The 27,171-nt window shown below is 49.9% G+C and overlaps 1 protein-coding gene across 4 annotated transcripts in view; it reads right to left on the bottom strand.

Moving 5' to 3' along the window:
• LOC125955780 (FH1/FH2 domain-containing protein 3) overlaps positions 1 to 27,171 on the bottom strand; it is a 75,320-nt gene that overhangs the window by 9,487 nt on the left and 38,662 nt on the right. For all 4 annotated transcript variants that reach the window (XM_049686936.1, XM_049686934.1, XM_049686935.1 and 1 more), the window contains exons 5-6: positions 2,011 to 2,419; positions 169 to 923 (exon numbers count right to left, since the gene is read on the bottom strand). In XM_049686936.1, the coding sequence (XP_049542893.1) occupies positions 169 to 923; positions 2,011 to 2,419 (1,164 nt within the window). The remainder of the gene's footprint in view (positions 1 to 168; positions 924 to 2,010; positions 2,420 to 27,171) is intronic.

Genomic DNA, 27,171 nt, shown 5'->3' with positions numbered 1-27,171 from the left:
GATATCCTGATAATCACACACACACACACACACACACACACGCACGCAATCACAATGGAACGCAACAAACACAAGCGGAGAACACACACACACACAGAGGATGAGCGATTGAGCGGTTAGTGACAGTGAGCGGTGAGCATGCTCCAAGCACTCAAGCATGATGCTTACCATTTTCCGTCGTCCCATCTTCACCGGGCACCAGACCGGGAAGACCGTTCTGGAGCTGGCCCAATTCCTGCTGCTCGCGCATTAACGTCTTTTGACGCTCGGCACGTTCCCGGCGTCGTCGTAGGCCCGGTGTCACACCCGTCGTGTCACCACGGGATGGATCGTGATAACCACTGCCCGGCAGATGATCGCCACTGTGGGCCGAGCTGGAGGAACTGTCGTCATCGTGGCCGGTCTGTTGTTGCTTCGGTAGCTGAAGACCACCGTACAGCTGCACCGGAGCCACTGGTGGTGGTAATGGGGGTGGTGGAGGTGGCGGTGGACCACTGGGTGGTGCCGAGTACATGGGATACGCTGGCAACGGAGGAGGCGGAGGAGGTGGAGGGGCTGCTGAAGGAGGTGGTGCCGTACCGGTGCTGTGACGTCGTGACTTCCGCCGATCGGTCGTATCACTGCCGGTCGACCGATAGCGGAGCGTTTTCCGGACAGTGTTATCCGGAATGCGAATCCCATCCGATTCACCGTCCTCGAAGCGCAGCACACTCTCGTACAGCTGCAGCTGATCGAGCAGATCAAGATCGGTGCCGGGACGGGACATGTAGCGCTGGATGATGCCCTCCATGCCCTGCTGCTCGAGGAAATCGCTCTCGTCGTAAAAACTGTCCTGATCGCTCAGTCCCGATAGCGTTTTGTTGATCAGTGACGTCGCGTAGATCAGCAGCTCCGTATCGGCGTTCTCGTAATCCTTCAGCAACCTGGAAAGGACGAATTTGTTTTCGAAAAATTATTCTAAAGGGAAGTGATTTGCGAAGGATGACTATGTAAAATGAATCTTTATTGGTGCACTCTGATTGTTAAACGTATGAAAAACCCAAGGCGCTACTATTTATGACCTTCTGAGTCTCGTATGCTTCAAATTGTATTTTTTAAACTTGGATATATCATTGCATATATCAAAGTAGGATGGTTTTGGTTTCTAATATTTTTAGCAGTATGTGAAGGTCATTCTAAATCTAAAATTATGTATCTTTTCATCTAGTAGTTGAAGTGAAATATAATCGAAAATTTAGCTGAATAGTGTAGTAAATTCACAATATTATACATGGACATTTTGAGAAACGCACGATCATCAACAAGGAATCAGAATTTTTCAATTGAAATTCTTTATAAAATGTTTTATAAATCGTAGAAGATTTTTTGTTCAAGTGCACAACCATTTCTTTTAGTTTTAAGACAGAAACAGGCTTCAAATGATAGGTAAGAATTGCATTCATCTATTTTTTTAAGGTTATTAGAAATCACACATTTCAAATGAAGAAACTAACAAACTAACTTGTTAGCAAATAACTTGTTAGATGATGAATGACTTCATCATTCACTTAACATTTTATGTTGTGATATTTAAACATTCTATTTTGTGATGTTTAAACCCGTTTGTATTGGCGAAAAACCAGGCAACTAAAGCATGTAGTTTGGGCTAGATTTTTCCAGACGCATTAAAAGAACCAAAGAACCTTGCAAGAAAACAACAAATCCATGTATACACAACTACCTATCGTCAGGAAGTTTCGAGTTCTTCAACCTCAATCAATGCTTCGGATGAAAGATTAAACAATTTGCTAAGCTGTGTGATAAGTTTGTCTAATGAAACTTGCGCCTGAAAGTAATGGCAGCAATGTGCCGATGAAACGGCAATCAATCAGAGAAAATCAATTCCTGTTTGCTCCGTTCACCGGCGGCAAGGAGTTTAAAATTAACATTTCCCAGGTGATAAAACGGATAAACGGGGAAAAGAGCGCACGGAACCATGGCCTCGAGGAGAAAAAGGAGGGATCGACTTACCGCATGATGTTGTTCCACGGGACGACGGCGCGCGCCGTATCGACGAAGCGGATGGCGCTAACGAGCAGATAGCAGTTGCCCTCGCAGTACTCGACGAAGACGAGCAGCAGCTTGAGGGCGGTCTTGACCACGAGCCGGTAGCGGGACGCAATCAGCGAGTACAGCCACTGGATCGTGGGCGAATGCTTCATCACACCGTTCATCCCGTCGACGTACAGCATCACCTGCCCGAGGGCGCGCAGGATGTAGTTCTGATAGTTTTGGTCCGCCTCGCTGCCGATCTGCACCAGACAGTTGAGCCCACCGTGCGCCACGAACCCGTGCACCAGGTCTTTGTCCTCCTGGAAGATCTGCTTCAGCGAGAACAGCACGCGGCGCAGTTCGCGCCCCTCCGACGACAGCAGCTTCTCTGGAAAGGGACAGAAAAATAAAGACAGAAAACGATCAGCAGAAGTTGCACCGGTACTGCACCAGGCAGCGCACTGCCGGTAAAGACATCTGTTATTCGGCCGGCTCGCTCCCTGATGGCTGTCCGCGAAGGAACGACAGCCTGGCCGCGCACCGAGTAACGGGAGGATGTGTGTTTGGCAGCCGACTCTTAGTTGCCCCTCTCTTTCGGGGGCCTATCGAGCGTGCCGGGGCTTCCGATCCTGAAATACGGTCGTTTCGGATGTTTGGCTAGGCTCTAGTTCCTCCTCTCGTTCGGGAGGCTACAAGCTTAGCAAGGATTGTTTAGAGAGAGAGTTCTTTCTTCAAATCCCACTTTATTAATCGTTCCGGCCCCCTTATATACTCGGCCGGACGATATCCTTCCTCTCCCCGGGACACACTTTCTATAACGCATTCGCATTCGTACGTACGTTACTATAACGTTATCACATATCACTCAATCACTCGCCTGGAGGTAGGCCACCGCGTAACATTCTCCCCTTCGTAATACACTCGTGTATTACCCTACCCCCCGGCCTACTCCAGCTTCCTGTCCTTCCTAAACCCTAATCGACTTTGGGCTGCTTGACCGCCGGCGCGGTCCCGATTGGCGCCCGGATGAAACGTTTCCGCGGTTTCCCTTCCTGCTCCAGCTGGTCTTCCTTCTGCCTGACGTCCACTACCGCGACCTTGTTTGCTGCCCTATTCCTTACTCCCCTCGCGGTCTTTACGTCAACTTTCCGCACCTGTCCGTCGGGCGCAGGATACACCTTCTCCACCACCCCCTTTATCCATTCGCCTGGTGGCGCATTGTCCTCCACCAGGACCACTAGATCGCCAACCTTGACCGGCTCGACCTTGCCAGTCCACTTGTTTCGCCGGATCAGCGTCGGCAAGTACTCCTTCCGCCACTGGTCCCAAAACAGCCGTGCGAGACGCTGCGCATTCTTGAAGTCGTCTGGTTCCACGGCAGATGTCCAGGCCGCGGTTGACGGTACAGCACTTCCGGCGCGGCCAATCAGGAAGTGGAAAGGAGTCAGCACTTCCTCCCCTTCGTGGGTCACTGGGATGTGGGTGAGAGGCCTGCTATTAAGAAGAAATTCGATGTTAATTAGCGTGGTGCGCAGCACCTCGACCGTCGGTTTCCGCAGGCGCCATTCCTCCAGCATCGGACGCAGCGCCTTCTTCACTGTCTGGATCTGGCGCTCCCAGACACCCCCGAAATGCGGCGCAGCTGGCGGGTTGAAGTGCCACTCCACTTCCATTTCGGCGGCCACCATCGCCCCCATCTTGTTGTTTACTTCGGCGACAAGCCGCCTTAGCTCCGCCTCAGCGCCGACGAAGTTCGTGCCATTGTCGCTGTACAAATGGCGCACCTTCCCACGCCGATGCTGGAAGTTCCGCAAGCACACGAGGAAGCTGTCGACATCCAGCCTGTCCGCCACCTCGATATGCACTGCCCTTGTGCTCATACAAGTGAAGAGAGCTCCCCACCTCTTCGCCACGGCTCTCGACGGCTTATTGCTGACCAGGAATGGCCCGAAGTAATCCACGCCAGTATGCGTGAACGGAGGCTGGTGCGGCGCAACGCGGTGCTCGGGCAGCGGCGCCATCTGCGGCACGAACGGCTTGGCCGCTCGCAAGATGCACCACTGGCAGCAGTTTTTTACATTTTTCAGCACAGCCCGCAGGTTCACAACCCAGAACCTCTGGTGGACCATTCCGACGACCACGTTGTCCCCCTGGTGCAGTGCTCGCTCGTGATACTCCCGGACGACCAGCTTGGTGACTTTGTGCTTCTGAGGAAGCAGTATCGGCGTCCGCGCGTCGCAGCTCAGGGCGGTAGCGTTCTCCAATCTCCCTCGTGCCCGCATCACCCCGTAGTCGTCCAGGAACGGGTTGAGGCCAGCCACGCTGCTGCCTTTGTCGACATGACCTTGCCTTTCGATCGCCGCGATGTCCTCCGCATATACGTCGCGCTGGGCTCTCCGGTACATGGCACGGCGAGCCTCCTGGAGATCGGCAACCGAAAACCGCTTCTCAAACGAGGGCCCTCCCCCTCTCTCGCGCAGAAACCGGACGAACTTATTTAGTACCGCGATATGTCGGATCAGACGCGGCCAGTTGCTGTACGCGTCCTCGATGCGGAAGGGAGTGTCTTCGTCATGAGCGGCCACCGTGGCTTCCTCTTCCGTGGTCAATCCGCTCGTCACCACCGGCCACTTGTCCTCGGATTCTACCGCTGGCGCAGCTTTTACGCCGACGTCCTCGGTCGTAAAGTAGCGCGCGATCACCCGGTTCATTTCAGCTTCTTCGTGCACCGCCGTGTAGTCTTCACTGTCGGTTTCCATCTGCTCGGTGCCGAAGACGACCCAGCCCAGCTTCGTGCGAACCGCCATCGGTTCGTTCGCCGCACCCATCCTTCGGTCCAGGCCCATGAGCAAATGGCTGTGCCCGAGCCCGATGAGGATCGTTGGTCTTGCCTGATCATACGACGCGAGCGGCACGTCCCGGAGATGCGGATATTTCTGCAGCCTGGCCACGTCCAACCCTTGGGCCGGCAGCTGCAGCGTCTTCACCGTTCGTACGCCCTTCAGGACGTACGGATGGCCGCTGGGGCCCTGTATCGTCACTTTCACCCGGCGACTTTCCTTTTCCTGGCGGCTGATGTCGTGGGTCCACTTCATCATCAGTGGATCGTGATATCCGCCCAGGCCGAGACGATCAGCTGCCTCTTCGTCGATGAGCGTGAGCGAGGACCCGCAATCAAGGAAGGCGAGAGCGCTCATCTCGATCGGCCCATTCCGTAACGTCACCGGAACCATTTGATAGAACGTTCTCCTCGGCCCGCTGTGGTGAAACACGACCGCGGTCGAGGCTCCTTCCTCCGTCTGTCCTGCACCTCCTGCTGGCTGGTGGAGAAGCGGATGATGCTTCCTTCTGCATCCATCTTGCCCGCACACCCTTGCCGACCGACAGTCCCGCACCATGTGCTTCGCGGCGCGAAGGCACCCGAAGCAGAGCCTCTCTCGCTTCGCCATGTCGATCCGATCGCCAGTGCTCATTCGCTGGAAATCCTCGCACTCTTCCACTCGGTGCTTCTCCGGACACGCTGGGCACGCGGGGCTCGCTTGACTCGCTGGACTCACTTTTCGCGTCGTTTGCACGGCTCTGCTTTCGTCGTGCAGATTCACCGTATCCTCGCGTGTCGGCTTCACCATGCGCATGGTTTCCGCCAACGGCTTCAGCCACTCGTTCAGATCGTCGAGATTCCGCGGTTGCACGGCCGAACGATTGTCCTCAACCCACTTAGTCCGATTCGCGAGCGGCATCTTCTGCACTAGTTCTTTTACCAAACGCGGGTCGTTCAGATAGGCGTCCTGGCCCAACGCTTTCATATTCACAACCAGATTGTCCACGGCGTTGGCCAGCTCAGGAATCCGCGTCGAGTCCGGCACTCGTACGCGTGTCACATCCTTCAGCAGCTCTTCATACACGAACTCGGGGTGACCGAAACCCTTCTCGAGCCTTTCCATGATGGCCGGTACGTTGGCGGCGTCCAGCATCAGCGAACGGACCTCCCGCTCGGCGTTCCCCTTCAAGGCTTGCTGCAGGCGATGCAGGTTCTCGTTCAGCGTATAGCGCCCCTGGCGCGTCGTTTCTTCGAACGTGCGCTTAAAGGTCGGCCAATCTCGCGCGCGTCCCTCAAACGTCGGGAGCTTCATCAGCGTCGCGCGCTTGGCCTGGTGATCACTTCCGCGGACGCTCAACACTTCGATGAGCCGCTCGACGAGGTCCGGAGCGTCGCTTCGCGCGGACTTTGCTTCCACCGCCTTCCTCAGCTGCTCGTTGATTAGCGCGCATTTCACGCACAGAAATGGTTCATGCGGCTCGGGCAAGCGCTTCAGGCCCGCGCACGTATGGTGAAACCAGCGATCGCAATCATCGCACTGCACCATGCTACGCTCATCATCCGCCTTCGTGCAAAAACGGCAGCTCCCGTTCGGATTTACAACGAAACTCGCGTGTTTCTCCATTGCTCACAAGGATGTCCAAAGTAGTGTGGTCGAAGAGTATTCCGTAAGAATAGGCCAAAATCGCAAGCGGTAGTCCAAAACGTGTTCCAAGTGCAATTACGAGTTGCAATCACTCAATCAAATCCAAAAACCGGTAACGATTCAAACGTTCGCGCGCGCAAATTTTTCACCAATTGCGGCGCCAATCAGAGCAACGCGCACGCAGCTTAGGCTAATGCCCCCAGCCGGCGCGCTCTCTCCAAACTTCGGCCAATCGGGCCTCTCTTCCGATCTAATCGCGATCGGCGGATCGCTGATAACAGCCTCGCACCTGTCCGGTGCACTCTTCTCTGTCACTCGAGTGGAACGCTAGAATCACCGCGTCGTTCTAGCTTCCGTTGCAGAGAGAATCCGTTCCTCTCTGGAGCCACCAATCTTATTCGGCCGGCTCGCTCCCTGATGGCTGTCCGCGAAGGAACGACAGCCTGGCCGCGCACCGAGTAACGGGAGGATGTGTGTTTGGCAGCCGACTCTTAGTTGCCCCTCTCTTTCGGGGGCCTATCGAGCGTGCCGGGGCTTCCGATCCTGAAATACGGTCGTTTCGGATGTTTGGCTAGGCTCTAGTTCCTCCTCTCGTTCGGGAGGCTATAAGCTTAGCAAGGATTGTTTAGAGAGAGAGTTCTTTCTTCAAATCCCACTTTATTAATCGTTCCGGCCCCCTTATATACTCGGCCGGACGATATCCTTCCTCTCCCCGGGACACACTTTCTATAACGCATTCGCATTCGTACGTACGTTACTATAACGTTATCACATATCACTCAATCACTCGCCTGGAGGTAGGCCACCGCGTAACAACATCAATCAATTCCGCAGGCGACAGCGATCCGGAATCACCGGACACCGGACATGGCGCCAGCCGTTTGTGGTATTCGAGGGAAGAGAGAAAGGATTGCTTCGGGGTATACGGGAGGACCGCGTGGCCGTTGTTTGCCCCTTCCAGAGGCGGCAAAGTGCCTTTCATGCCATGCCGGCCAATGTTAGTGTCGTTGTTGTTGTTGTTGTTGTTCGAAGATGAACTTCATGAAGCTCAACGGTGCGGTCTGACTTGTCGCTTCGCACACATGAAAAGAAACCTCGAAAGCAACCGATGAAAGGTGCGTGACTCGAAGACTCGTCTTTGTCGTGTGAGGTTCATGCTCGTGTGCTAAGTCAGTCGCTGCACACACATCTTCTCTGCAGCCTCTTCTTTGTGTTGCTCGCCGGTGCGTCGGTTTACGCAACGTCGACGATGCCTGCCTGGAGCCTGTGGCTTCCACGGAAGGTGTCTCGTGTGAGGGGCCCCCGAAGCTTCTCATATCGTTGTTTGATTCATTATTGAATTATACACGGATTGTTAGATAACCGGTAGGTAGATTGGACAGTGTTATTGTTATCGTGCAGCTGTACTGTACGGACGTTCATCGTTGCATGCCGGGCCTGAGCTCGCGAGGGGAACTTTCTTCTTTCCGAACACATTGTACTCGATGTGACGCAGCGTATAGTGAGCAACGCGTTAGTGGAGATTGTGTTCGCAAGAGATCAGTCGAACATTTGCGTTCCAAGTGAAATAACTGTTACCTTATGTTGTTTGCGCAGAAAAAGGATGAGTTTATTGAACTTTTCAACTTGAAGAATAGGCCAGCAATAGATATTTTATATGTATATGATTTGTGGTAGCTCAATCCTTCAAATTTGTACCTTAAAGCAGCTCGCAAAAAGGCCAATTCACTTATTTGTGCTCACAATCAAACGAACATTAGCGAAGGAATATTATCGCGAAGGATCTTTAATTTAACAATTTAATTAAAGACCATGAGTAGATGACAATTGTAGAAAAAAAACACATGTAAAACAGTTTTTTGCTACCATCAACTATCCGGCGTATAAGATCAATTATAACGAATTCCGTTGTTGAATAACGACAATACTTTGGAGAAACATTTAGATAGTTACCCCTCCCATTATAACATTTATTGTAGATGCAATCATCAACCTGTCAATGAGTCATTCGTCAGCGCGAGAACTGTCTGCTGCTTCCAAGAGCCGATGATTAAAAGCCGCTAAAAAGCTCTTTGTCCGAAGACCGAAGACCTCTCCGGTGGTTCCCGTGATTCCTCTTCAAACGAAGCTTCACCTATTAGACCACCTACAAAGGCAAGGGTCTCTCTCTCTCTCTCTCTCTCTGTCTAGCGACTAGGCTGTGGCGAGTTTCCTCGGGAGTCGTACAAATCAATCTTACCAAACAAGCGACTGAGTTGAGTCTTCCATCTTTCCTTCCCGACCATTAATTTGGCTAATGAATGAGGAAGAACGTTTTCGGTTTCGGTCGAGCGTTCTAAACGAGCGCATTATTGCGCTTTAATGACATCAATATACGTCTAATTACTGGGAAACCTTCCCGAAAATTCCCGCCTTTCTCCACCTTCTCGTCATCGTCGTGTGTATGTATGTGTGTTTCAAAGACGCCGTACCCGGAGCCTTTCCTCTCATCATCTTAACCCCATCTTTTCTAGGGGTGACCGAAATCGAAATCACTCCCCATCCAAAACGCCGCTAAGCGACCGCTGGAATCCCCATAAAACCGACGGAATCCAATGGAAACACCCATGTCGTTAGACCATGAACATGAACCTCGGCCCGCGGGTAAACATCCGATACAACCAATTTCCAGTCCAGCCCACCGCCACAGTTCCATCAATCAAACACAAACTCACTTAATGCCCGGCGTTAAATAGACCACCTATACGGTGGTCCACTCGCGGGCCTCGCGGACTCTCGGAAAAAGGTCGAAACGGTCTCGCAGCAGAAAGGCCATCGGTTAACCGGGACGACCGGGTGGTAAATCACATCCGAAAGCATCCCAAAAGTGCATCGATCGATCGTTCCCGACGAGTCTCGAGGAATCGCTGACTGAATGACGGCTGCTGCTGATGAGCTAACAAGACCGCTGTGTGGAAATGTTCCCCTTTTTCCCTAGATTACTTTTACCTAGGAGTAGATCAGAGCGAGAGAGTACGGATCCCACGGGACCCGCAGTTCTCGTTGTCGTTCTCCCGAACAATGCACCACCTCCCCCGTGCCCCCCGGTATCCAAAAAAAACTTTTATGGCATCTCGCATTCTGCAAAAGTTTGGGAAACGGTTATTCCCGATTCAGTGCGTCCTCTCCCCGGACGGGGGGGCGCTACTTGTTCGCAAGGTTCGTTCGTGGTTCCCGGTGTGATGTGTGTGTGTCTCCCAGCGGCGTGCACTGCTTCAATACCGTTTATTGGTTTTTGTTTTTCTTTTCGTTTTTTTCTCCCCCTTTTCGGGGTTTGCTCTGCGAGGCCTCACGGATCGTCACATTCTGCTAAACCCCTTTTTATGCTCCCCCACCTGCCTTTCTTCCGTTACCCGTTTTTATGACCTGTCTTGGTATTCGCGTCCTCCAGCCCCCCCTTTCGGTTGAAGCCATACGATTCGCACACATAAAACCGACAGCAGCAGCGACAGCAGCAGCAATGGTGATATACAGAGGCGCAGAGGAAGTCACAACAGAACCCCCAACCTGTCATCGTCACTCTACGCTGCGAGAAAACGGAGCGGGAAGGGGGCGAGCACCATGCGGTGCCCGGCACGACAGCCCGAACGACGGTGTTCCCGTGGCGTGGCGCTCCGTTTGGCACTTGGCACTTTTTTGGTCAGCAACCAACCGGGCGGGCGAATCGTCGGGCTGCAGGTGCTCCGGCGCAGAGGAAGCACGTCGTCGTAAATGCGTTACCAGAAGTAACGCATACCTCGTCCGTACGTCACACATGTTCAGACCATATTGTACCCGGAGCACATACAGCACAAGCGTGTTCGTGGTCCTGGAAGTCGTGGAAGCCCTGCAACAGACCATGGCCGAGGAATGTTTTAATTGATCGCCAAAGTATCGCAAAACAAGAAGCCTCCAAGGCGAGGTAACTACTACTTCAAGAAAACAGTAAACTTTTCGTCATTTGAGCACAACCAGCAGGCACCAGGTTCGATCCTCTCGCTGGCAAGCAAATTCACGAGAACGCTGGTGCGCTAGTGTGGTGTGGTGTGGTCATGGGAAAAAGGGGCCCATCGTCCAGACCGGCAAAGATTCGAGGCCACGAGCCACAACGCAACCCTCTTCTCATAAATAAACAACGGCATCCCGGGTTTCCGGTGACACACATTTTAGACCCGGGCAGTGGCAGGGCATTTGCAGGGCTTGCAACGTTATCGCGCTCGACGCTCGACGAAGGAAATCGTGACGCAAACGCACTAACCTTGACCGTTACACGTCTACTGAGGTTTCTTGATGTATAAACCATTTTTAATCAAACAAGTGCTCTAAAACTAGAAGAGTTTAGCTTAAATGTAACTTTAATTTAAAGACGGAGAAGACGCAAGTTACTTTCAGATTGTTTACTAATTGAATTGTTGTTTAAAATCATCCTCAAGATTCGCTCCAATCCGGATTAAACACACTCCAGCTCACAGCTTTAATTCCTTCCCGAGCCGAGCTTCCACCCCTCGATTCCTGCCCTTCCCTGATCTGTTGTGGTCGTCGGTCGGTGACACACCTCGAGGATTGCTGGCATGTTGCGCAAAATCGACCAGGCGTGTACAGCGTCAGCATCGGGCTCACCATCAACAGCCGTTCTCTCTCTCTCTCTCTGTCTGTCTTCTACTCTCTCCGTTGTTCAATTTGTTCCATCTCCACCTCGAGGCACCATCTTATGAGTAATGGCAATCGATGGTCTCGGATGGTCTCGGGGATGCCTCGGATTGCAGATCGAAAATGAGAATTCCTTCCGGCGTTACCGGTCCCCTCTCTCGAGAGCCCCCCAGAGTGTTACGATATGGCGATAATCGATTTTTATGCGAACGAACGCGATCCACCCGTCCACGACCCGACCGTGTGCCGACCTTTTCCTCGCAGCTCCCTCCTTTTCTTCCTCTCCGTCCTGCCCGTTATGATTAGCTATGTGCCTGCGGCGAGCTGTCGCGCCGTTCCGCGCCGTGTGATCGATCGATGGCTATCTTGGGACATCGGCTGCTGCATTGGGAAGGGGGGGCATTGGACGCCGGCGCAGCAGCCAAGTCCGTACGACGTCACAAGAATATTGGATCGGATCGGATATTCCGGCCAGATTTGCTGCCCGGTTCTCGGTACCGTTGGCCTTTGTTAGGCCCGAAATGCCGTCACGACGGCCGGGAGTACCGTCGGAAAAAAGGCGAAATGCGAAAATGGCGTCAGAACAGAGAGAGAGAGAGAGAAGGAGATAGAGAGAACGAAGAGACAATGATTTATGCGGTTCGCGCTTGACGCGATCTCTTGCATTCTCTACGTCTATCATCAACCGCCCCTCCTCCTGCTGATGTCACATCGTTGCGTTTGTGCGTGTGTGCGTGCACCACGAGTGGCGTTGCCTTCAATTACAAGAATGTGCGCCAAGGAATGCGTTCTCGTGTGTGCGTGTATGTGTCAGTGACCATAGGGAGTGAACCGCACCGGGGGGGTTTGCGAATACACGTTTTCATCATAAATAAGCGGCCAAACATAAACATGCTCGGAATATTGAGCATCGAGCACAACGCACCACCAGGGCGAGGCGCGTTCCCGTTCGATACGTCCGGACGATGTGTGGTGTATGTGTGCCTTGTGCGTTGTAAAAACCGAAACACGCCGAAAGCTTAGCCCCGTGGAAGGAGCTTGGAAGGATCCGTTGTAGGATTCGCTCGGGGCTGGCCTCAGGCTCGGTCGCAGCACAGGCACAACGGATTGGCCCAGGGTATTATGTAAATCATCACAAATTGTAAACGAATTTTCGTCGGATGCCGGTTCGTCGTCGTCGTCGTCGTCGGTGCATCGTAAACATGCCAAGCGCACCGTGTGCGCCTCCCATGTGTGTGTGTATGTTCTGCGACGGTTCCCGGACGATGGATGTGGAGCATAATCCCCTTTCCTTCTTGGGGACGACTACGCAAGTGTCATGTATTGGCAGATGTCTTAGATTTGTGCGGAAGACGGAAAAGGTCCAAAAACGGGGGGAAATGAAACCTTTTTTATCAGCCTTGCTGTTTATTTGAAAATGGCTTCCAGTGGCCATGTGTCAATCGTGAACGGATTGCTAGAGAATTTATATGTTTATGTTTTCGTGATGTTTGAGGTAGTTTGTTGGAAAATATTCTTTCTAATATGTTTTCTTTAAAAGGTGGTAGTACCGCATGAAGAAGCGAAGCTGTCCTATGCTCTAATTGCCAGAATATCAGACGGAGATTGCTAAATCTTTATCATGACATAAACAACGAAGCATGTTAATCATAGCATTCCAAATTCATATGATAGTTAATAGCGAAATACTAAACAAAATGATAAATCTGTTGTATCTAGCTCAAGTGCTCTTGCTTTCAAACCCATTTAAAGGTAGAAGAAGTATTCAATTTATTGCAAATCATTGTTATCCAACTTCAACTACGTTAACTGGATCAGCTTAAGGCATACGAACAGAAGAGTTTGAGAAATGTTTTACAATGTATAACGTATTGCAAATGTTGAAATAAGGAAACGTCTGTCACATTAGCAGGGTTTGTAACATGTGATTAGTGCCAAAAAGTAATAGATGTAGCATGAAATAACAAATACATAAAAATACAATAAATAACAATAATTAATTCAATTATTAATCTTGAACCATTCATTCATCTTTAAGACATTCTTAAACTTTTTAATAATCCAGAATACCCCATTGTGTACGTTCAACATTTTAACAAACATAAATTTCTCGTTTAAGATTATTCTACATCGCCACTTGACCTTAAAATCTCTCATAGAACGGACCAGAAATGCTTCTCCTCTTAAAAAAAAAGAGTAACAACTCCAAACTCCAACACTTTCACTTCACAAAACCTTTCATAAACTCATCGAGCCATTGAAATCACACCCACCACTATCGAATATCGATATCGTGACCTCCACCCGGTAATAGAGCATCTTCTCGTTGGCACCTTGGCTCAATTCAATCACCGCAAGGCCAGCGAGGCTGCTCTAAAGTGGTTCCTGGATCGCGATCTCCTCATCTCAGCATCATGCTAAACCACGCGCCATGCTAAGGAAGGAAGGACCTCTTAAAAGCCTTTCACATCGCAACGTTCGAAGCCAAAGGTAAGAATCATCATCCGAGGGTAATCCCTCACTCTAATTTGGGTGATAAAACCTCCTCCCCTACCCTCCCTTTCGAACTATGCTAGCCAAAGGAAGGCACGTGGTCAAAGCGATGCCCGCACTTCCCTAGAAATGGTTCAACGCCTCGCCCGAAATGAAAAGTGAAACGCCTTTCACGCCTTCTCACGTGTCTACCGGGCGCCGGCCAGGCTTATCTGTGGCGTAGACCTTGATGCCAAAACTCACTCCCTCCCTCCCTTCACAACTGGCTGGCTGGCCGCGACCTTTCCAACGTGCTTTTTGGTTTATTATTGTTATGGGATACCGGTACCGTCGTGGTCAGCGGCCACGGATCGTCGGGCACGGATTTGGGTCAGAAGCATTTAGATGATTGTCATAGTTCATCCTCGCGGCTTTCTCTTCTTCTTTGGCGTCTTTCGTGCCGATGCCGAAAAATCCAAATCGGTCTCTTCCGGCCACGGCCGCAGATCAGCAACAGCAGCAGCAGTGGCTGCCCGTTAACATTCAATTTAGACCACTCTAATCTCAGAAAATACTATCGCTCAAGAGGGCTCAGCATCACCATCCAAGAACAGCATCGCTAACCATCCAAAACCCGGTCGCCCCGGTGCAAAAGAACAGGAAACGGCATTGTTTGTGGCCGATTGATGATCGAGCGGTAGGCAGCAGCAGCAGCTGAATGGAGAATGGCTGGAAGGTGGACGGCCGCCGCCGACTGTCAAGGCTAATGATGCAAACGTTTTGCAGTTCGCCAGGCGGTTCGCTGGCGTATCGGGGCAATCTAGAGCCACCATTCCCCATAGCTACCCCCTTCGCAGGACGCGTGAATCCGTGCGCGTGAAAGTGAAAAAGCTAGCCACTACTGGCGGCCATGCGGCTCGAAGCACGGATGAATGAAGGCACGGCTGGACCTCGGATCGGCTCGTCGTCTCACTCGGCAGAAAAACCAATTTGCCAAACGGTACCGTGCCGTGCCGCGTCTGGCCAAAGATTTGATTTGTATGCCGGATGAGGTTGCAAAAATGCTGCTCGCAAACTGCGCTTCGAAGTCGAAGCCTTGCCTTTCTCCTATCGGCCGGCCTGACCGATTCGATCTTCAATCTCCGTAGGCAAGGTGAGGAAAAAGTGAGGGATTTTTTATGTTTTCTTCTGTTTTTTTTTCTCCTCCCTATTTATCGCCTTATCATCTCCATCCTGTGGCTGTGCATTGGTGGTGCTTTTGGTGCTTCAATTTTGTGTGCAGATTGACGATCACCGATCGACCTGAATTTGGTCCTTCAAATCGCTCCGCCGCCGCCGCCGCCGCCGCCGCCGCCGCCGCCGGTCCGCGGCCACAGTAACGGAATCGGAATCAATTATGGAGCGAAAGGGGGTCAGGTAAGAGTCGTGTAAGAGTCGAGGGCACATCAGTGGTGCTCGGGCGCTCGCTGATCAATCTGTAGCAGCAGCAGCAAGAAATGGCAGGTAGCCTCTCTCCCCCCACACCCCAAACAAGATCCTCTCCTGTCGGGCACTTTCACCCGGGAAAAGAGTAAATCAAAAGCTGAAGAAACGAATTAAAGTTAAGAACCATGAAACATGATGACAATTTGTTTGCTTCGCACGTTAAGACCGCGACGATCCGACTAACGGGAGTGCTATGAAGCGACCGAAGACGACAACGCGTCGTCGTCGTCGCCGTGGTCGTCGACGTCATAAAAAAGGCTGACCATTAATACGAAACCATTCACCAACCGGGGTGAAGCGCGCCGGCCCTAAGGATGCAATTTATCACCATAACCATAATCATTTTCACGGTTTCATGGTGGACCAGCCAGCTTGGGAAGGGGTCCTGGGGAGGAGGGGTGGAGCTCATGATTTGCTCTGGATATGGGAGTGCTAATGTTACGAATTAGCTGGCGTGCACCATTTATGCTGCTGCTGCTTTTTCTTGCCCACCCTAGACTACCCATACTAATGAGAATGGGCTGACTGGCTGGCTGGTATAATCAAATCATTGTTTCGCCCGGGATGAAAGAAAGGAAATCTGGAAGCTGCATCCGGAGGGAGAGAACGGCCGAGAATTGCTGACATCTCCATCCTCGAGAGAGAGAGAAGGGTTCTGGCGCTGGTCCGGTGAAACAAATCGATAAGAAATCGATCGTTTAACGCGCGCGCGTTAGAACAATGGTGCGAAGCGAACGAAATATAGCAGAACAATCGATCGATCGATTGGTGTGAGTGTGTGTGGTGGGGAATGAAATGATTCAAAATAACCTTTGCCATCGTTAGGCGAGGTCAAATGTGAATTTTATTCGCTTTTATGGACCGCGGATTCGCGGAACGGAACGATGTGGATTGTTCGTTCCTTCGTTCCTTCGTTCGGTTGGATTGTTATCTTAAAATAACGATCCGGTACGCCCATTCTGAGGCGTGCGTTCGATGTGGCTGATAAGGAAAAATCGATTTTAAATTGGGTCCTCGGGTGGAACCGCGCGATTTTCCGTACTGATGCGATAAACGATTGAAATGATAAACTCGCAGGATGATTATGGGAGTACATTGTTCTTTGTACCGTGACTTATGAGACGTTTGTTTCAACTCAAACTGCGGATACGGCGCACCGAGGGGGGGGGGGGGAGCTTTAAATCATTATGATAAGAATTATGGTATGGAGGTCGTACGTGGTTCCATGATCCCCAAGAACTCTTTGTTAAGTGTTTGAACATCTCAAATAAGATTTTTTGTTTTGTTGTTAGGCTACAACATTAATGTTAATTTTTAATTATTTGTAGTCAAGATAATGGAAAAAACATGATCTTAATCGGTTTTTATAATTTAATTTGAGAAAATGATTGTTAAATTAAAGAAGACAATTTTTTGTTACATTTACAACAGAATCAACATATGAAAATGACGATTTCAATGTATGCAAAACATGAAAATAAAGCATTCAAATATTCAATGCACATAAATAAAGAAATGGCTCATAATCATATTTCGCTCATAATTTCGATAAATCTTTTTCAAAAGAAATTACCATTAGTACAACTAGACACAAAAAGTCCCAACCAGTCAACAAACGAGGATAAGAACTGGAGAAAGAGCCATTAATCAGCTATTTCTTCTTATTACACTCCATACCCTCTAACATTTCCACCAATATCCAACCAGAAACGAAGCGTCCATTACTCTTCTAGACGAGCGAAAACAACTTTCATCTCCCCATCCACTGCCCAACAGCAATGCATCCAGCAAACAACGACAACGACTACCTATTTGAGCGAAAGCGCCCAGTACCACCGTCAACAACGAAACGTCTGCTGCATGATGCTGCTGCTGCTGCTGCTGTTGCTGCTGTCACCAATGCATTTCGCCTTCCTGCTTTTTTCACCAACGATGATGGCCTGTTGACACATTCAGCTGCAGCACGACCACGAGCACTGCGCGACGTCAACGACAGCAAGAAAAAAAAACCGGGACCTGCAAACATGCTCACCCACTCGGCCGAGACCGACCACCGGCGGTGGTACATTACGGTGCTGGTCATTGGCGCACCGGAAAACCCATTCGCTCGCTGGCTTGCTGACTGGTGGCGTCCGGTCCACGGCACGTTGCGACCTTGATGGTGTTCGACAAAAATGCAGCAAAAATGTAGCAATTAATAAAGGCTCCCTCTAGGCTTACTTCTGTCTCTCTCTCTCTCTCTCTCTCTCTCTCTTTATCGCTTTCGTTTGGTTTTGTACCAAGATCTCGGCGTCTCAATCGCCACCGGATAGGTGCTGCACGTTGTCGCGAGTAGCGCAAACCAATCAACGGAAACACTGATCTTGTTATCCATAAATGAGGCATACTTTCCTCCCATCTTTTACACTCTCCCTCTGTCTCTATCTCTCTCCCTCTCTGTTCCTTTCTTCACATATCAGTTAAAACGGAACTGGCTTAAAGAAGTTCAAGTTCAAGTGTGTGTGTGTGCGCGTGTGTGTGTGTAGAGGATGCGTTTTATCGCGTACAGCCGCGGCACCAATCGTTTCGCATTCAATTTTCCTTCCATTCGTCCGTTTTTCCTCCTACAGAGACTGGGTCCAAGGCCTGCCCGGGCCACTGTCCTCTTGTCTTGTCAGCACACGGTGTCCATGAAGCGCAGCAGCAGCAGCACCGCGGCCGCAGTTGCCACTGTCAACCGAAATGGTCAACGAGCTCATCACGCAAGTTGAGCAACGAGACCCACGAAAGGGTTGCGGTGAGGAAGAAAGGGTTGGCCACTCGCTTCTCCTGTTACTGCGCGACCAGGGAAGCCAACCGAAAAGGGTTTTTTTGCTGGCCCGGTTCGTACAGTGGGGTGCATAAATGTGTGATCGATGGAACATAAACGTCATCGGGCGATGATGACGATGTTAATCTCTTCTCCTCTTGTGCAGCAAATGCAGTCACTAACCCATTTCTCAGATGACGCGACGACGATGATGACGATGATAAAATGGTAATTACCAGCTGGATGGAAAAAGAGGGTCCCAGGATCTTATTGCAATACCAAAGAGCCTATTTTTTCCATTGGCACATCCATCGAGTGTGCGGCATACTTCTCGCTGCACGCGCTGCACGCTGCACGCTGACGGTTTTGTCATAAACCATAAAAGCCTTCCGGTCGCTCGGACCGGCCATCCAAGACGGCCAAGACACGATGCACCGAGAAACGACAACGGTCACCACCATCGAAGTTGAAGTCGAAGAGAAAAGTGACACACAAAAAAAAACGAACGAACGGAAAAGATGGAAGAAGGACGCATCCGAGTAGTCGTGACGCGTTGCTGCGCGGATGCCTCGGTCCGAGCGCCCACCGAGTGATAAAATGGAAAACTCAAAGATCAACTGAGAAGCCAAACGTTTGACTTGGTGCCAATGCCGTCGTGGTCTGCAATCGCTGCTCGACATCGACACACTTTGGCAGAATGGCGGTGGCGGCGGTGGCGGCGGTCTACAGATCCGACAGCGAAGTGGCTTTCGATTGACAGCAAAAGTTGGCCACCGGAGGCGAGTTGGAAATCGACGAAACGAACAAGAACGTGAGCGTTTCATGGCACACACAAAAAAAATCATCGAAAGCGATGGCGGCGAGTGGGTAAATTTGATTTAAAAACTCAAATTAACCGCCAAAAAAACGCGCACCGTGGAGATGTGTTTGAGTGACTAGCGCCGGAACCTTGGCCGGAAAGGCAATGATCGCAGCAGCAGCAGCAGCAGCAGCAGCAATAGTCGATCTCGCTTCTCAATCATGTAGAGCATCGAATCGCGTATGCTTGCGACATATGCTGGCTGTCTACTCACGCAAATTGATCGTTCGGATCGGCCAGTAATTGCTTGTGTGCTTGTAGTGTGTGTTCCGCGCAGAGCTAAGTGCAGTCATCGTCGTTGGCACTAAGAGAGGTGTTTACTACCCGTCACTGACCTTGCCCAAGCCCTTTACCCGGTTCAGGCATCGGTCCTTCTCTGCATACGCCCCATACCCATCATCGATATGGTCGTCGCATCGGGTGCTGTCTCATCGTTTGTGTGCGCTTGTCGAGTTGTCGAGTGGCACAACAACGCGCGCGAGTCAATATTTGGGCCATTTTAATGCGTTTTCGCTCCTTTCGCTCCTCTTCATCTGCTTCTATTTTTTACCTCCTCTAACTCGGTTTTACCACCCACCCCTCCAAAAGCATCAACCCTCGACGATGGTCTGGCGACGAAAGGCGCGAGTCTGCTGCTGCTGCTGCTGCTGCTGGCCGATTGCCGGCAGACAATAGACGGGCAGGCAGACAATTGTGATTTCGTTGCTGTGAGTGTGCTCTTGTGCTGCGTGATTAATTTTGGACACGTGTAATGGCTCCATTCGTACTCGGAAGGAATGCAGCATTTGAATGGAATGCTAAGGATCGCGGCCACGACGAAGAAGAGAAGGCTCGAAAGCAATTTGGCAGGCCCAGTGTAATGTCAACATTCGGTTCGCGAACGCATAATGGGACATCCTTTCGAACTTGTCTCGGGTGGAATTTCTCGTTTTGAAGCCCGCTCGAGTGGCCCATTCCAAGGTTCAAGGAGAGGTCGTAAAATGGTCTTTGAAAATAACAAGATTTATAGCAATTTTTTTTTGTTTTGGAGAAGAGAAGCGTTTTGAACGAATTTTTGGATGAATTAATGGAGATCGCAAGTATGATATAGAACGTTATTGTCTCCATTCAAAATATAGAAAAATGCGGGATGTTTAACAGCATTGCTGATTACTTATTTAAGTTATGTGATTTTCTTTTCATTTCATTCTGTACGTATTTCTGTCCAGGTATGTCTTTTTTTTCTCAATTTGATATACCATCGACATTATTCTTGCAATATTTTAAACATTATTTTAATGCTTTGTATAGTCTACTCCCAACAAAGCATAGTTTATGGTACTTTCTATTTAAATAAATACTAACCATTTTAAGAGCAAACTATGGACTGTCAATACGATCCAAAAAATGACTAATTTTTTTAGATATTTGTGTGACAAAACCATTTACCTTTTTGAGGATTCGTGGGACACATCAAACTCCAACTTTGGTTTGTCGTTTAATATACACATTTATTCTCAAGAGGTTTTGGTTTGGGTCATTGGTTTATGGCTTAACAGAATAAACAAGAAAACCATGAAGGAGGTTCAACTTACACAAAAAAGATTAAAAAAAGAGTACAGTCAATGTAAACCACACAATGAATAAGCCACAAAAGAGATAGATAGCACGAAATACCAACTGTTTCGCCAAACAAGGTAATCATTTAAGTTCTTGGAGTGCATGGATTCGCCTCCTTCTGTTTTTCTCAGTCCATAAAGAATCCACTCTCTACGTCTGGGCGTTCACTTACGTAATCTGCAAACATCTCACGGCACATACGCGAGCATACATCAACACACACACAGACACACCGTCACACGTGATCACGTATAATAATTGCTACTGTTTCGCTAATAGATAATCATGTTTTGGGTTGCCTCTGCTGCTGCTGCTGTAGTTCGCGCGAACTTTGCTTGTCTTCAGTTCGGGCGTGCTCAGCATATCATAATTCAAGCGCCGCTGCCCATTAGCCAGCGAGAAGATGGCCGACCAAGCTGACGAAGTCTTCCCTTTTTTTATTATATCCATCGATTAATGCAAGCACGTATGCTAAGGGAGTCTCTTCCTACTTGGTTGCACACGTCCAGCACGTCCGTCTGTCACGGTAAAATGAAAGGGAACACTCACACAACGAGAGGGTTCGAAAGGGAACCGTTTGGCAGCTAATAAAGCGATCCCCACGAGGCAACTCGTTTTGATCGGTGACATCGATGGTCAAGCGGCCAACCTCCCTCCTTGGATTGCATGATTTGCCATTTTCAGTTTATGGGCCACGAAAAACCAAAGCCGCCCGGTGTGGCGGTCATTCGGTTAGTTTTATGTCGGTGTTTATTGGTGCAACTCGGCTCATTTTGGGCGACGATGCCGACCATCATCCTGACCATCTCTGGGCGCACAAACACACACACACACACACACACACACACACACACACACACACACACACACACTATTGATCAGCATCGCGGACCAGCCACCGGACTATTCGCTTTCTTGGACCGCCGGGACTGGCGAAGGAATTTTCCCGTTACACCGGGCGACCACGACGGCGACCACGTTCCGTCACGTTCCACCATCACTAGCGTGTGTGCAGCAGCGACCGGCCACTGCCGGGCCACTGCCAGCCCAACTATCGTTCGCCCCCGGGTCCGGGATTTTGTGAATTCTGCTTGATCATTGTGCTGCCGGTCGGCCAAAACCTTTCGCCCCCCGAAACCAGAAGGAGTCCTCGGCCGCTAGCTAGCTAATAAAGTACCGTTTAGTGCCAACGAGCAAACCGACGACCGACGGTCATTCGACGGTTGCCTTCGTTGGTTCGCTTCAAACGGCCAACAGCAGCAGCAGAACGAAAGCAACCAAGGTAGGGATCGACTGAAAATTCTCAAATTATCCTCCGTTTCGGAGGATTCCGGTGCCATTCCGTTCCGTTCCGAGGGAATGACCGGACCGACAACCGAGAGGTCGCCGAGAGTAGAGCGGCAACGGGGCCATTATTATCGATTTCGCCAATGGAATACGGAATGAAGCTAATCGGTGATTTCGGCTGTTGTGCAGGATTCCTGGGTAGAAGGGGGAGTAGGAGGGGATCTCCCTGTCTGCAAATAGTCCCAACAGTCCCGCGGGAGGTACGGGGTAGCAGCATAAGCTGCAACATCAGAAACATGACTCGCTTCGGCTGCTCCCAAAAAGGGAGAAGGAAGTGCAGTGGCAGGTGACGATGAAGCGACCTTTTTGGAGCCGTTTGTTTGCAAAGACCGACGAACAATAGCCGAACGTAGGGACCGGTCGTATGGCCAACGCTCGGATGGTGGACGGGACGGGTTGCGGGAATGCGCTTAGGCAAACATTCCCTTTGCGTGCGTGCGTGCGTTGTTGGAGATAGGCGACGGACGACGGACGCTTCCTAATGCTAAGCGTCTCGCATCGCCTCACAGCTGACATCATCATTAGCTGTCACATACCCCCCGGCAAACACACCGATACACACACACACACGTACACGGAAAGTACGCCAACGGGGACGACCTTCGAGGGGCGTTTGTTTGCACTTCGCTTCCACTGGGATTTGGGACTTGAGTATGTGCGTGCGAGTGTGTATGTGTATATATGGAAATTGGGGGCATCTTGCGAGGGAAGAGGGCTTTGTTTATCTGTCAGACATTTTGAAACTCATGAAATTAGATCATTCAACGCCCAACGGTTTCGTCACGGCGCATGTTTCGTTTCGCAGACAACAAATTGAAGCCAAATAGCATTAATTGCAGATAAAGTTGTGTGGTGCAGTACAACAGCAACAGTGGGAGTGTTATCTTAGCAATCGTGAAGGATGGACATTGGATTTATGGTTTTTATTTTGTGGATCAGTTATAAATTTCGGAGGAAGTCATTCTGATAAAAGTAATTGCTTAATATGGAAATGTCCCCAAAGGTTGCTACATGATCTTAATTATGCTTTACTCAGGAGTTTGATATTTAAACTAACCAGTAGAATGTGGTTCATACGAGCTAGCATAACTTTATACAAACCACTTTTACTTCGCTTTTTGTCAATTTAAAATGAAATCGATTAAAATACTAGTATGAGTAATGAAAAAAAAAGCAATTAGTAGAACTTAAAGTTAGATTGTGCGGCATCAAATTGGTGTGCGGAAAAACATATTGCCAGTCATTAGCCATGCCTAGAGTCAAAATCTTTTTGATAAATTTTGCGTTACGTGCCTTACACGAAACCTTCTCGCATGGTAAGTAAATTGCTATAACAATAATAACAACCGAAACATTTAAAGTAACATTAAGCGTGAGAAATGCAAAAATAAACAGAATATTATACTTCAATGAAGAATAATATACTTCATCTTGGAACTGGTACTTCGCATCCTTTTGCTGGTTACGCGGACAATATTCCTCGCCTGGCAGAACAAGAGTTATGACCATTTCGCAACTGGGGGGTCCCATTGAAGGAATGTAGCTGGTTTGTGCGCATATTTATGTATCAATAAATTATCCACCATAAGCATCAGCTATGAGAGAATCTTTTCTCGTGTATCATCCACTACTTCTTAGGAGCCTCTATTCTCTCCTTTTAGAAGCCATTCATTCAAGAACGTATGTACGAACATACCGTTTCCTAAAGTCAACCAGTACGACTGTCACGGTGAGAGCCCTCGCCCCTCGCGCCCGTTGTATTGTGTGCGAAACAATCCTAAACAAACACACCCCGATGCCGATGCCGATGCCCATGGTTGCCTTATTGCAAGAGATAATCAACTGTCCATCCACCCAGTCGCCGGACCACACAGCATAGCACAGCACAGCAGAGCACGCACGTCCTCGAACATCGTGGACCTCGTGGCTCGTGGCCCATTCGCTGGATGGCTTACCATTTTCATAATGATCCGATCCGATGCCAACATCATCCGCTACATCATCATTTCTCCAATGTTCGACTCGCAATGGCTCAAACAGTAGCAGCGGCAGCAGCATCACCATCATCATCATCATCATCGTCATCAGCATAATAATAGCTCCAGCTCGAGGGGTATGTAGTGAAGTGGGTTTGAGTGGTGAGTGGTGAGGGGGACCGAGGTGAGTTTCAATGAGTTCTCGTATGAATTTATGACCGAATCTGAGGCGATCGATGGTTATGTTTTCTTTCGATAGCGATAATTGCCTAATTAGCATAACAAAACATCGATCGAACATCGGTGGGGCCGACCGGGTGCTGTGGGTGGCTACAGCAGTGAGGCCACCAACGACATCGAGAGCGTCCGCAGCATCACAGCGAGCGATAGAAAGATGGAGAAGGATTCGAAGAGAGAAAACGAAATAAGAGATAAAGAAAGAGAGCGAAAGAGAGAGAGAAGCGATGACGAAAACAGGCCAACAATGACACACCAACCGGTCAGCCGCCACGCGCCTATCCAACGCCTATGGGTCGTCTAATGGTTGTGGCTGCGGATGATGCCGCCCTTCGAGCCCGCTTGTTGAACATGATGTTCCTGTTGAACGTGGCCATCGTGGGCAACCCGGAGGGTCGTCCGATCCGGATTGATTTGCCGGCATTGCGCGTTAAGCTTTTTTCAATATTCGCCCCCATTTTGCCCGCTCGACGCAATCAATTCTTCGGGGACCACGGTGGCGTCGCACCGCAACGCCCGGTAATGATGCGTTTAGCCCATAAACCGTTTGCGGTCTGTGCGATGCGACGGGATGCGGTGGCGAGGAGGGAAATGGTGGAAGTGTGTCGCGTGAGTAGCGGATTCTGGGGGAGGGATTCCCTAATTTTACAAGCACTTTACGGACCACAAACGAGTTCCTGATTGTTGGGTCATTTGTTTTCTATTAGTGCCCCCGGCGGTAAGAGGAAGATGGATTGAAATCAATTGTAGCTACTGATGGTGGTGCTGAGTGAAATACTATCACAATCCCATGACTACAGATGGCCTCGGAGTGACGACTGTATGTGTCTTGCTGGGGTCGGAATTTGTTGAAGAATTTAAAGCAATCGATGAATGATTTCTACAGATGTTGCTTTGAGGATTATTCTACTAAAACATCACAACCAGACCCTGTGTACGGAGCTACGACCATTTTTAATTCATTCTAAGTATCTTGTGCACGAAGTACATAAACTTTATAAAATGGGTTGCTCAAATTTAAACTGAGTCCAGGCGGAAAAAAAACTTCAAGCGCTAATGAAGCGTACAATAAAATTTCGACGAATTCTGAGTCGATTGACCACATTTTCGCATTTTTTTTTACCATCATCATGCGCTGTGGTATTGACATCAATTGATTGATGTATTGCCACCCACGCGGATGGAATGATTGCGCACCTTTTAATTGAATTCTGTTTATTCTGGTCACAAAATGGGGCTCATGTTCGGATTAATTTGAAAGAGCATATTTAGTTTGTAATATTGATTCACATTGTATCGTTTCCGACCGCGATCATCAAAGGAAATCAAATTATGTTTTTTCCCGGAGGCAAAATCTCATAATCTGATGAACTTTGCGATATGTTGCATGATTTAATATCGTACTATTACGGGTATTTTCAATTGCTGCATTCGTGCCAATAAATATTTCGTATCCAGCAGCCAATACTTAATCATCAGAGTGATCTTTCACAGTTTAGTGATAGTGTTCATAAGTTTGCAATCTAAAAGTAACAAAGTTTCCAATCCTCGAAATCCCAACGATAAACCCGACAAAAGAGAATAGGGATGAAAGATGAAGTGTCTAACGCTTCATCAATCTAATCGATTTGCGGGCGCCATTCACGAACCATCAAAACGTAATCCAACCAAAATGGGAAGCAAACCACCACGAACCTAGCGCTCTGCCAACGACCGAAGCACCACCAATCATGCCGGGAAATGTGAAATTTATCAGCTCCAACTAACCACCGTCAAACCACCGACGAACGTTCATTGCGCATCGAACTAAGGGAAGCCAAAAATGGAACAAAAAAACCGTTCCCCAGAACCAGAAGGATCTAGGAACGTAGCACCGCAATCCGGACGCCAGAGACAAATTGCGCCCCAAGCGTATGCACATTACATTATCAGAACCTCGGAACGGGACCAAAAGAATGTCCCGTGGACCAAAGGACAAAGAATAAAAATGGTGACCGTGGAGAGAGCGTTGGCCAAAGGTGGGGAGGAAAATGGCACCTCAATGGCGCCCCTTTCGAGACGGTGACATCTTCCACCGAATGGTGCCAAGCATTCCGCATTTTGCATCGCTCACGATCTGCACCATCTCGGACCGCCGGACCTGTTGCACTCTCGGTCCCGAGTGGGGGGAGGCCATCGCGTCGTCATGTAATCGGCACGATTCGAGAGCACTTTTTGGAATCAGCAAAATGGTGATTTCCACCGAAGTGGCCACCATGACGGTGGGAATCGAACCAACATTCCAGCCAGCGAGCCAGCGAGCCAGCCAGATCGTGAGGAACATGTTTCCAGCGCTCGCGTGGTGCCCACCCTGAAGAACCCTGGGACCCTAATCCCATTTCCAACCGTATGCACCTCCGGCCACACGGGCACGGCTGGCACGGCGAGACAAGAGCTGGCGAGCTTCTCGGTTGCCCGAAAGGGGCACGAATTGGCAAACCCATTTCCTAATGGTTAAGTGGCCGCTGTGTGTGTGTGTGTGTGTTTTCAACGCCACGCCGTAAATGTTCTGGGGATTTATGTCGATTGCCAACCATCGAACCGTTTCCGGATCCCGCTGACATGAGCGCTTTGCATACCGGAGGGGGCGCAGCATTCCCCGGTTCCCTGGGACTCGTAGGGAACCCGCAAGATCATCGGAATCCGTCTCTCAGCCACTCGGAGAGGGGGCAGCACCTAGCAATAGCAACAAACATTTCAATGAAAAGAAGGGCTTCTGCTGTTGCTGCTGTTGATTTTGCTGCTGCTGCGACGCGTGAAGCAATCGCTTTTGCGCCGGACTTTCCGGACCAACCAGACCCCGGGATTCGAAAGGATGATTGTTCACCGGACCAGCGAAGGTCCGGGGGCCGCTCGCCAGAAACGCCAACCACAGTTTAGGGAGCTAATCTGAAATTTATTTACCTTCCAGCACGCGGGGTTTGTGTGTGTTCAGCCGGTTGGTGATGACGATGAAAGGATCCACGTTCAAGGTCCCTTCCTCGGTTGGGCATTCCTCTTCAGCCTCTGAATGCAAAAGGACACAACACACAAAGTGTGTCTCGTGTGTCGCTGACGATGAAGATGCTTTTTATGACTTTCTCGGCCACTGTCGGCTGCTGACAGGTCAGGACGGTCGCTACGAACCCAACCCGACCGTCAGCGATCGAACACCCCCCCTCCCGGGGGTCCACAGGTGCCAAAAGCGTAACGAATTCCAAAAAT

This window comes from Anopheles darlingi, chromosome 3 (genome assembly GCF_943734745.1).
Source record: "Anopheles darlingi chromosome 3, idAnoDarlMG_H_01, whole genome shotgun sequence".
NCBI lineage: Eukaryota > Metazoa > Arthropoda > Insecta > Diptera > Culicidae > Anopheles > Anopheles darlingi.
Note: the sequence above shows the minus strand (reverse complement) of the source record. Positions and strands in the feature narration are given on the sequence as shown.